General features: G+C 37.1%; 1 protein-coding gene across 2 annotated transcripts in view; it reads right to left on the reverse strand.

Annotated features, from left to right (window-relative positions):
• The window catches only part of LOC141643605 (transcription initiation factor TFIID subunit 7), a 105,751-nt gene extending 94,476 nt beyond the window's left edge, over positions 1 to 11,275 (reverse strand). Inside the window, exons 1-6 of one of the 2 annotated variants that reach the window (XM_074452820.1) lie at positions 11,098 to 11,271; positions 10,175 to 10,293; positions 8,145 to 8,278; positions 7,934 to 8,053; positions 7,760 to 7,814; positions 6,789 to 7,270 (exon numbers count right to left, since the gene is read on the reverse strand). In XM_074452820.1, the coding sequence (XP_074308921.1) occupies positions 7,107 to 7,270; positions 7,760 to 7,814; positions 7,934 to 8,053; positions 8,145 to 8,278; positions 10,175 to 10,289 (588 nt within the window). In that variant the 5' untranslated portion in view covers positions 10,290 to 10,293; positions 11,098 to 11,271 and the 3' untranslated portion in view covers positions 6,789 to 7,106. Of the gene's footprint in view, positions 1 to 6,788; positions 7,271 to 7,759; positions 7,815 to 7,933; positions 8,054 to 8,144; positions 8,279 to 10,174; positions 10,294 to 11,097 lie in introns of those variants that run through there. The other variant, XM_074452821.1, reaches the window with a different exon arrangement.
• Positions 11,276 to 11,584: the final 309 nt, after the last annotated feature.

Consider the following 11,584-nt stretch of genomic DNA (forward strand, 5'->3'; position numbering starts at 1 on the left):
AACGAGCCGACATGCTAACATATTTACAACAGCAGACCGCGCCAAAACCTCGATCACCTCGGCCAAAGCCGGGAGTGACGGGGGAACGAGCCGACATGCTAACATATTTACGACGGCAGACAGCGCCAAAACCTCGATCACCTCGGCTAATTAAGACCGAGGGCGACGGGGGAACGAGCCGATATGCCTAGATATTTACAACAGCAGACCGCGCGAAAACCTCGATCACCTCGGCCAAAGCCGGGAGTGACGGGGGAACGAGCCGACATGCTAACATATTTACGACGGCAGACAGCGCCAAAACCTCGATCACCTCGGCTAATTAAGGCCGAGGGCGACGGGGGAACGAGCCGATATGCCTAGATATTTACAACAAAGCAGATCGCGCCAAAACCTCGATCACCTCGGCCAAAGCCGGAGTGACGGGGAACGAGCCGACATGCTAACATATTTACGACGGCAGACAGCGCCAAAACCTCGATCACCTCGGCTAATTAAGACCGAGGGCGACGGGGGAACGAGCCGATATGCCTAGATATTTACAACAGCAGACCGCGCCAAAACCTCGATCACCTCGGCCAAAGCCAGGAGTGACGGGGGAACGAGCCGACATGCTAACATATTTACGACGGCAGACAGCGCCAAAACCTCGATCACCTCGGCTAATTAAGACCGAGGGCGACGGGGGAACGAGCCGATATGCCTAGATATTTACAACAGCAGTCAGAACGTAAACTCAGTTGCCCCGGCCAAAGCCGGGAACGAGACGAGGGAAACGCGACTTGCTCTCGGCAAATTAAGACCGAGCTTAAGAACGTATAAGTACAGTTGAGACGCAAATCTGACACCTCGGCTAACTAAGACCGAGCGTCAACGAGGACGCGATCAATATCGTCTATAAATACGAACGCTGTCGCGCCGTAACCCCGATTCCCTCGGCCAAGGCCGGGAAGCAGCGGGGACACAACGACCGATACGCTAACATGTTCACAACGACCGTTGGGAAGCGCAAATCCGACGGCTCGGTTAATTAAGACCGAGCCTGAACGAGGACGCCACCGACAGGCCAACATGTTTAAAAACGTTAAGTACAGTTGAGATACGCATTCTAACTGCCCCGGCTAGGACGATGGTAGAAATAGAAAAGAAGCACTCAATTAATAACGTAAGAAGACAACTTAGATGAAAATGAGATAAAGACCCCGGCCAAGCCGGAGGCAAAATAAACAAGCTTTATTAAAAATGATCGCAGAATATACGCTCAACACACATCGGAGCCTATACCACGGCATAGACTACGCTGGGGGCAAATTGATGGGGCATATTCTGCACCCCCTGACCGAGTCAACATATTGAGCAAGGTCAAAGATATCCAAGGCAAGTCAACACCTTGGACAGCCTAGCCGACGCCACCTGTCGGCCTGTCACTTGGGTCTCGGCCAGGCAACTAGCCAGCCGGGGCACATATCCGCGTACTCACATCCAAGACCCCTCGGCCGGCCTGACATGGGTCCATCGGCCGAGGGTAGAACGGTCTTTCCGCCTGCTAGCCACTTGGCCACTACGTGACAAAAGGTGAAAGTCTATAAATACTCCTCAACCCTCATTGAGGAAAGGATCACACAATTTAACCTAAGAATCACTATTCATCTGGTAATATCTTCCTTATCTCTCTACAATATACTTAGCCAAGCAACAACAACTTATCTCTCTAAGTTTACTGACTTGAGCGTCGGAGTGAGTTCGCTCGGCCCAAGCCGAGCCCTCAGTTTGTTCACTGTTTCAGGAGAGGTCAAAGGAGGAAGTCAAGCAAAGACGTCATTCTACAAGCACGGGTGGTAACAATACTTGCTCTGGAATTACACCCGGAACACGATACATCGTTTATGATAAATGTATATGAGAACATATCAAATTTGTTAACGCAAATAAAATACTTTGTATTAAGTTATCCTAAAATAGCTCATATACGATCCAAGAAAATAGTAGGATGATACTCCGTATTATAGAAGCAGATACAATTGGGCTCATAACCAAATCATATACTCCTAGTACTTAGAAAGAGACAAATACGGAGTACTATTATATTTTTGCAAACATAATTAATTAACTTAGCTACTTCTATATTTCACCCCACCATCACTCTCATGCTATCTCTCTTATTTTTTATTTTATTTTTTGTTTTTTACCTTCTTTTATAGATTAAAATTTTCAGCATGTCAATTAATTCATCTTATATATACAAAATAATTATCAAAATCGTTAGCCAAAAAATATTCGATCAAGTGAATCTGAAAATTAGTTGATATGAAGTTGAATATTTTCATATTTGATTAAGTGTTTGATGTGATAATATTAAATGTTTTCTTCAGTTTGATCGACTTATCAATTCGGTAAGTACATGCATGTTGTTGATGTCGATTTATAAGATTTTCTGGGATTAATGATAATTTTAGTGTGTTTGTGACTTCTTAGTTTCAATTTATTTTCCCTAATTAAAGTCCTCTAATATTTTTTTCAAAATATTTACTTTAAATGTTTTCGCTTTGTTAATTTTCTAAAGAGATATATTTTTTTCCGTTTTTTGCAATAGTTAGTCCAATTAAATTGTATTCAACGTATTTCAAAGATTATACTTTATTAATGTTCTCAAGATTTTAACGTTTGTACATAAAGTGAATGATTGATTGATAATATCATCTGATCCTTTAAATTTTTCATTGAATCAATTTTTTTTTTCAATTTTATTTCGTTTTTTCTTTTTCGAAAATCTTTTGATGTATAATGTATGGTTTTTAATGTAAGTATATAATATAAAGAGAAATAATAATGAAGAGAGGAGAGAAGTGTAGTAGCAAAAGTCTTAATTAATTCTATATACATCATGGGGGACCCCACATCAGAAGAAAAAAAAACCAACAACCAATAGGAATCCTTTAAAAATACTCATCTTTTATACTATGTAGATAATACGGAATTACGGAGTAGCACTTGTTTTAACCGGATATTTTAATAGAAGTTATGCCGGCGTGGTTTTTAGAAACCATTTGGCGATTTTTTTTTTAATTTTAAAATTAATTTTTTATTTTATTAGGTTGTTTACCCTTTTCAAAATTCACTACTCATATTTTGAAAAGTATAAACAAACTATTTGTATTAAAATAGATCGAGGGAATAGCGGATAAAAACTTATATCAAAAAAAAAAAAAAAATGACTCGAAAAAATGAAGAAGATATTTTGTAGAGTGAATTTTGAATCAACCGCTATAAATATAGAAAAAAATAAATTGGGGAAAAATTCAATTATGAGTGCTTGTTTGGATTGAGGGTAAAAGATGAAGAATGAACAAAGGAGTAATAAATAAGGTGTTTTTTCTATGTTTGATATAAAGGTATTCACTATTTAACCCGTAATTTATTACGCTCGTAAAAGGGGAATACATTACCGCCAGGCCCTAACCAACCGCCATCTCCGTAAGTTCACAAAAAATAAGTCAACAAACCATAAGGCTACATAGACAATCGATAATACTAGTATAATAGTGTCCAATAAGCCACAGCACCAAACAAATCATCTGCAAAATCTTTTAGATACGTAAATAACTGATAATTAATTAATCTCGTGTTAATCTTCATGTATGGCTCTATCCTCTGTCATACCTTTCTGTCCCATCTTACCTTCATCTTAACTCTTAAGATACATCAACACTCACATAATAAAAATGGTGGTTATTTCTATTAAATATGATGTGTCATAAAGAGGGTTAATGGGACACAAGATGAAAGTATGAAACACAAAATAAGATAGAGAATCCGCTCTCAAAAAACCGGAGGCCTTGTTCGCCGGCACAGCTTGCACCTGCCCTTAGCCGTTTCTGCCTGAGTGCCTGCATTATTATAGGTCTACATTATTATCCTTAATGTTTAAAACTTTAATTTTCGTAAATTAGGTGGTATCATAACATGTGTACATGACAACTGCATAGGTGATACATGCATAGAAATATTATATATTCATATTGATTATTTGTGATAAAAATCCGTCCTATAAATACTCCCTAAACTAATTACAACATTCTTCGCAAAACAAAATCACACTATAATCAATTAGAGTTATAAAACTGATGAGCTCCTATTTCTACTACATTTTGGCACCATTTTGAGCTCATTTGGTAGCACTTGGTGACGGTTTTTGACGTTTTTGACGTTATTTAGCCAATTCCATGTGTTTCACCATTTAGCATAGTTTCAAGTGAAAATTAAGAAGCCAAAAGATCAAGAGAAGTGTCCTAAGAAGAGCCAAGAACAAGCTTGAAGGAATGCCACAAGAAAGCCTTCCAAAGGATCAAAGGAAAAAATGAAAGAAAGACGCACTCCAGCAGCAAACTCGCACCGTGCGAGTTTCCAGACATCAAAACTCGCACCGTGCGAGTTTTCTGGGTTTGATGAGTTTTGTTGCCGTTTTGTATTACGGGCTTCTCTTTTGTTAAGCCCATAAGTATTAGGTTACGGTAGACTATAAATACAATGTTTGCAAGTAGGTTAATCATCTTTGGCTTTTGGAATTAATCAAGGTTGTAATTTGGGAATATTTTCATCTTTTGAATTGGGTTTTAGATCTAATTATGAGGAACTAATCTCCTCTCTTAATCCGACTCAAAGGCTTAATCTTTGGTTGTAAGAATCCCTAATCTTTCCTTAATTATTATTATTGTTCTTAATCTCTTGTGTTTAATTGCTTAATTTTGGAATCCTTGTTAGATTATTGTGATTAAGTGTGATTTCCTTGTTACATAATCTTTCCAAGTTCCTTAATTTATTGTTGTTGGGTTTATTAAGTGTGATTTCCTTGTAATCCCATGTTGCAACAACTTGTTATTAGACTAATGAATGTGATTTCTTCTTGGTTTAATTAACATTAGAGAGATTAAGTTGTAATTGCTCATTAATTGTGATTTCATTGTGAGTAATTCCACCTATTAGATTCCTATTGCTTTATCTTCTTGTTAATGAATCTATGTGTGTGATTTCCACTAGAGGAATTGATAAGTTGGGTCAATTACTAAGTGTGATTTCCTTGTGATTCCCTTCTATTTAAGGGAATTTGGAGATTTAATCTCACTAATAGGACAATAATAGTGATTAAAAGGATTGATTGAGAGGTTTTGTCAACTAAAGTGCCAAACTTTGGGTCGGGTTAAGTCTTTCTCAAATTGATTAATTTCCATCTTTAAAACTCTTGATTGATTACTTGCTTTGCACTCTTGTTTGAATTTCCTTGCTTTTGTTACAATTAAAACTCAACCCAAAACCCCCCCTTTTTATATAATTGTTGTTATTGTTGTCACAATTGTTCTAATTGCTCTTTTAATTTTACTATTGCAAAACCCATCTTCTCTTGGGTTCGATCCCTTGCTTGCTATTTTACTAGTTTATAATTAGTGCTAATTAGTGTGTTTAGTGGTATATAAATTGTTAATTTGGCCGTCTTTTAGTGCGACATTCTAGGCGTGTCAAAAACAAAATCACATTTTTGAGAAATACTCATTAGAAAATGTCTAATGCTATGAACTGGAGTATTATAGAGAATATATGAGAAAGGTTTAATGTGTATTGATAAATTTCAACAGGTACAAGCAATGCCTTATATACTAGTACAATGTATTGGAGAAGAAGAAACCTAATTACAGAATTACATAAAACATATGTGACGGAATATGGAAAATATAACCTACAAGATATTAACAAGCATAATATAGAAAGATGACAATATATACAATAACTAAAGTAATATTACGTAACATTCTTAACACGCTCCCGCAAGACGGACGAGCCGAAAGCGAGACCGATCTTGGAGAGCAGCGAAGTAAAACGAGGACGAGTGAGCGGTTTTGAGAGGACGTCAGCTAACTGGTCATCACCAGAAATGTGTTGTACACGCAGTTGACCTTGTTGACCTTGATCCAATACAAAATGAAAAGCGAGTGAATGGAGATGGGAAGCCTGATGCTACACTTGACCCATTATACGGAGCCCTGTTGCGTAGCCAATGCCCACGGTCCGGTGGGGACCAGAACTTGTTCAACTTGGACCGTGTTACCCCTATCCAGTTTGACAACTTCTACTACAGGAATCTGTTGCTTTCCCGCGGCTTGTTGAATTCCGACCAAAACCTATTTACTAAGAACCAGGCTTCCGAGAAACTTGTCAGGCAATACGCCAGTAGCAATAAGCTTTTCTTCGATCAGTTTGCAATTTCCATGGTGAAGATGGGTAAACTCTTTCCATTGACGGGTTCAGACGGTGAAATCAGGAGGAACTGCAGAAGAGTTAATAGCGTTGCTTGAAATTGCAAATCGTACTGTCATTACATGACATAATAAAGATGAACACTGGCATCTTAAGTTTGTTACCCAGATCCTTCAATTATCCGCGAATTTGTGTAGGAATTACCAAATCATTCCTACTATTCTACTAATATTCAATTGAGAATAAAACGACCACACATACTTGCATTACTCTAGCTACTCAGCACCTCAATAATCAACACATATTAGTTCATCTAGTTAGTAGAGATCAATCCGCTTTTGGCGATTTTAGTTCACTAAGAGGTTTCGTTAATGTCAATTTTTCCTGTGAAAAACAATAAGGTAGATCATGAGCAGATCATAAATATCACCGCTCATAATTATACCAACTAAGTTAGCTGCAATCTACTATGCACTATTACTCAGTATTATTGTTGTTTTAAAGCTCCGAAATTAAGGCTAAAGATGATAATTAGATCCTTTGAATAAAGGAAAACTGATATTAATACGAAGGTTACTCGAAAAATATATGACACCTACAGGGGCCATTACAGCATAACTACAAGATGAATATCAAAGTATTTCAGATCCTTTTAGTAGTGATCGATCCGCTGTTGGTGGTTTTAATCACTCAAATGAAGTTGTTAAAAACTCAAACACAAAAGTAAATACCACTAACCATAGGGACGAGAATTCTACATGACGAGACACAAAATTACTAACAGGAACGGAAAGGTGATATTTACTTGCACCCTTTTGGCCTTTTCTACGACAGAGGCTAAACTAGTGTAAATATGACTAAACTGAGTCATCAGATTCATCTGTGTCGCTTCCATCTTCCTCAGCAGCATTACTGGCAGGACCACGAGCGTTAGCTTTAATCTTGGGAGTTGGGGCCGGTTTCTTTCCTACGTTCCGGCTGTTATCCTCGCCATCTTCCTCTTGAGTGGGGCCCTCATTACGTTTGCTTCAGTCAAGGCAAAGTAAACAGCTAACAACACAACAATCACAAGACCTGTAACTCTATCAATTCTTTGGGGGTTGTACTGTAAAATTAACTGACATTAACCAGCTGAGTTATACTGAGTTTAAAGATAAACCTTGTGTTTGGACTTTGGATACAGCCAAAGGACGGAAAAAGAGAGAGAGGTTGGAATGGTGGATGGTTATGTTACTACGACTCTTAACTCGACACTTGAATATGTTTAGGACACTTGGGACACTTCATCGTGACCAAAAAAAATGAGATTTTTTCATATAAGAGACGAGTCAAACACTTGGACATGAACTTGTATCGAGTGCTTCTAGCCAAGTTTGGCGGATGAGAGGGAAAGGAGGTATGTTTATTTTTCTTCTAAATCTTTCCGATGTTGCAAAGATTTTAATTTGGCTCAGAGGGAGGAAACCTAAGTACTAAGCAAACAATAGAATAAATAAGTGAAAAAGGATATCTCGACTATTCATGATGCTCAAAAGAGCGTTTTCCACACCTTGCACCAGTTCCGGCTGCAAAACAGTAACGGCATTTGAGATCCAATCCAGTCGAGCAATGAAGGAAATGTAAGAGATGCTATGAAAAATTAATAGAACAAATATGTGCCTATAATAATAGTTACGCAGCTTACATTAAGATCTGGTTCCCTTCTAAATCTACGACGACGAGCATCCCTCATAGGAGGGGTCAACCCATGTTTATATTCCACCATATCAGGTTTACTGCCACCTCCTTCCCGGACTAAAATCATCTGATGTCAGCAGCAAAAGTCATGAAAATGGCTACTCAAAAATGCTTATCACTAAGCAAAATAATAAGCTGTGTACAGAAATCAGCTTTACTTGACCAATATCTGCAGTTTTGATGAGCACACTATCATCATAACTTTTATAGGACTCGGTAATGGTAGGAAGATCGAAAAGGGAAGCAGGAAAACTGTCATTTCCAATCACAAATGTACCGCTCCTCCCATCCTCTGCATGGTATAAGAGTAAATAACACCAGTGATAACACTGATAAGTCGATTCAACAGAGCGACCAGTAAACCACATAGGTTTACATCGAAACGCATACAAATTACAAAACATAAAACACCAAATTAAAATGTTCACCTCAAAAGAAGATAAAATATAAGAATCAAGACATGTACAATTTTTGCACATAGGTGGGTACATCAAAGGAAGGCTTGAAGCTAGCGAATAAAACATGGAAGATTTATATTTGTGCTTGAGTTTGAGTTTCTGGACCATGGCTTTAATGTTGACCATGACACAGGTTGCCCGACCAATTTATCACGGTTTTAAAGGTTACAACGACCACATTTCAAAGCAATATCAGCTGCATTTTTGTAACTCAGGACAGCAACAATTGATTCCAAAATCAAGTCTCAAACTGAAAATTAATGCCATGATACAGGGTGTACACATACATAACGATGGATCTATGTTTTCAATCTGAATCTCTTCATATATATGCCCCTTGTCTCCTTTCTCGTCTACCACACACATAAAAACACTAAACTTATCTAATAAAAGAACCACAATTAAGGGCCAGATATCGAAGTAGCAAAAACAAAATTATGACGGTGCAGAATATTCTTGGGGGGAAAAAATTTAACAAACTAATCTCCATCACTGCAAACTCAAAATCAATAATGACAACCATTATGAGATTTCTTGCTCTCATAGTTTCAGAAGACCAAGATATCACTTAAAGTGTTATGTAACTCATCACTTTCTTAATTGCATGAAACTAAATGGCATTAAAAATTCCACCTCCATGGACATTGATTTTATCAGGCTAGAGCTATTATAAAAATCCCGAAAACAATATGTTCTACCTAATCAACCACATAATCTGCCTAACAAACAATGATCAACCCCACCTTAGAAACGCAATACCCACATAAAATCCAACAGCATTAAGAAGGTCATTAGTGCAAACAAATAATTTCACATGAGATAACCATAACGAAGATGGATTGAAATAAAAATTATTAAAAAAGTTGAAGTGGCAAGGAACTATTAATAAGGGCAAGAAAGAACCAGAGAAGGACAAGTCCAACGAATTATCTTTAGAAGAACCAGAGAAGGACAAAGTGACAAACCCAACCAAGTTATTTAAGTTTTAAAGGTTACAGTGACCACATATTAAAGTGGTAGCACTAACTGACCCCAAGATCTCTCTCAAACAGAGAATGCAATGATACTGGCTGCATACACAATGATGGATCATATATAAGTTTTTAATCTATACTCCCTCCATCCCGGTCATATGTTGTCCTACTCCATTTTTTGGTGTCTCAGTCAATTGTTGTCCTTTCTATTTTAGAAATGCATATGATGAGCAATTTGATTATTCACACTCAATTTGATCCACTTATCATCTAATAACTGACTCCCTTCTCTTTCCTTGGTCTTTGTGCCAAAACCAAAGGACAAAAGTGGACCAGAATGGAGGGAGTATGAGATTTCTTGTTCACATAATTGCATATGACCAAGATATCTCTTAAGGTGTTTTAACTCAAACCCATCAAGCCATCATTAAGATGCCTCTTTCTTAGTTGCAAAAGACCAAAAGGCACTAAAACTTGCGCCTCCATGGACAATGATGGTATCAGGCTAGAGCTAGTACAATTACAGTATCCTGAAAACATTACATTTTTCTATATCACCTGATTACCTAGCTATCAAACAATGTTTAAGCCTGCCTTATCCCTTAGGGAACCAACAGCCACATAAAATTCCTCAACATCAAGAAAAAGGCGAGTGCAGACAATTAACATAACATGACAGAACCATGATGAAGAAGAATTAAATAAAAGAATTGGGTTAAAGTAAACAGGGAATCATTAACAAGGGCGAGGAAGAACCAGAGAAGGACAAATCCAATGAATTATCTTCAGAGGAAGAAGGATCTTCATTCAAAAGACGCTCAATTCTTTCAGCAACAGAAGGTGGAACTCTTAGAATGAACTGTTCTTCCATTCTTCTGCATATTGCAACACAGCCACAACACGACCCCTCATTAGAAACAGAAAATGGCTTCTAGCATTTAAAAATTACCCTAAAATTTGTATTCTATACCATGTTACAAATAAGATACTCCTTCCGTCACAATCATTTGTTTACCTTTGATTAAAATACCCCTCGCAAAATTGAATGGGTATATTTCAAGTTTGATAAATCCCAACTAACATATGCACCTAATACTACTTCTTCACAAAATTGGGTTGCGGTGACATTTACGCTACTAACTCATCTGCCTCACAAAGATCAACTCAGAAATAGTTTCCCTCAACAAAAGAGAACATCAATTTGATCTTCTAAATATGTATAGCAATGCTAATACATTCACAGGCACGCCGTGAGCTACAAATACAACAAATCACATACAAAAATGCAAATTACAAACTTGATTAGCCACCAAAAAGAATACTAGGAGTGAATCAATACCAATTTATACATCCAAACCCGATTTTCGCCAAGAACAATGTTACAATTGCTGAAGTTTGGCCAAGCTAATTATAATCATCATGATAATTCAACAACTAGAATGAAAGTTTCCAACTTTTCAATACTATCTAATAAAGCAACAAAAGGGCATCCTTCAATTCATCAAAGTTTTCGATTTTGACGAAACCCAGTTTGTAACACATTGAACTAAGCATCAAGATTGAACAAATTTAATCAAATTATATGAAAACAACAATGAATAAGACAATGATCTTTGATCTATAGCTCGAATAATCAAAAACATGTACAGTATCTATATGTGAAAAAAAATTAGAAATACCTTGGAATTAGATAACCAGAAAAATTGTATGATTTCTGCAAGTTTTTTTTTTACTATGTAATGGATATTTGAGGGACAAAATACGTATTTTGATTGAATAGAATAGAGAGAGGTTGGGTATGAATGTACGGAGTATGATTTTATATGCGGTCGTCTAAAATCAAAGCCTAAAATGGTTAATTAGAAATATATTGTTATTTATACTTTATTTTTTGGTGTAGATTATCTGTTTTTATCCGGGTAGGATCATTAGGGCATAAAGCTCGTCCGTATGAGTTTTAACATTGCTGTATTCCCAGGTCTCGAATATAAGACATCTGGTTAAACTAGAACCATTGATCTTCTAAGTGATGGGTATTATTTATACTTTATGAACATGTACATATCATATGAGTTCCCGATAGACTCGGAAAAAACGGGTGAATCGGCCAGGGTTTTGGTCGGTCATATTCAGGTTTACAAGAATCGAGTCAGATGGGGTCGTTTA

Source organism: Silene latifolia, chromosome 2, assembly GCF_048544455.1.
Source record: "Silene latifolia isolate original U9 population chromosome 2, ASM4854445v1, whole genome shotgun sequence".
Lineage (NCBI taxonomy): Eukaryota > Viridiplantae > Streptophyta > Magnoliopsida > Caryophyllales > Caryophyllaceae > Silene > Silene latifolia.